Below are 574 nucleotides of genomic sequence, written 5' to 3'. Positions count from 1 at the left end.
CATATCCTCCATCGCGAAATCGCCCCTCCTCCACCCACACACTTTATCCCCGCCCCCTCCCCTCCCACCCACGCCCACCCTCAAACCTCCCCCCTCACCCCCCTTCCCACCCACCCACACCCTCAAACCTCCCCCCTCACCCCCCCCCCCCCAAGGCCAACCCCCTTGACCCACCTCGTAATTCAGCTGCTGCTCCTTGTCCTCGCTCCTGAGGTTGAGCTTGGAGCGCTGGTTGCTCGGCAGGAAGAGGTTGGGCGCCACGATCATCGCGATGTTGTACAGTGTCATTTTGTTCTCGTCCTCGAAGGCTACCACTCGGGCACACAGCTCGAGCACGGCGTGGAGGGTGTCTCGGTGGGACGAGGGCAGCAGGAGGATCAGCATCGTCAAGGCCAGGACTCGCTCGCCCACGTCCTTGACTCCTGTGGGAGGCGCCGACGGGGTTTTTGTTTTTTGTTTGTTTAGAAATTTTATTTTTTTGTATAAAATATTGTTTATGTGTTGAAATATTTGTTTTTTATTAGATATTTTTCTACTTTCAAATGAACTAAACTTGCAAATGCAACTAAACGAG

The 574-nt window shown here is 54.2% G+C and overlaps 1 protein-coding gene across 1 annotated transcript in view; it reads right to left on the bottom strand.

The window, feature by feature from the left end:
* LOC119591274 (rho GTPase-activating protein 18-like) overlaps positions 1-574 on the bottom strand; it is a 10,010-nt gene that overhangs the window by 3,275 nt on the left and 6,161 nt on the right. Inside the window, exon 9 of the mRNA XM_037939994.1 lies at positions 175-422. Within this exon, the coding sequence (XP_037795922.1) occupies positions 175-422 (248 nt within the window). The remainder of the gene's footprint in view (positions 1-174; positions 423-574) is intronic.

The sequence above is a fragment of the Penaeus monodon genome, chromosome 28 (genome assembly GCF_015228065.2).
Source record: "Penaeus monodon isolate SGIC_2016 chromosome 28, NSTDA_Pmon_1, whole genome shotgun sequence".
Taxonomy (NCBI): Eukaryota; Metazoa; Arthropoda; class Malacostraca; order Decapoda; family Penaeidae; genus Penaeus; species Penaeus monodon.
The sequence above is the reverse complement of the archived record's forward strand: the minus strand, read 5'-3'. Positions and strand labels throughout refer to the sequence as shown.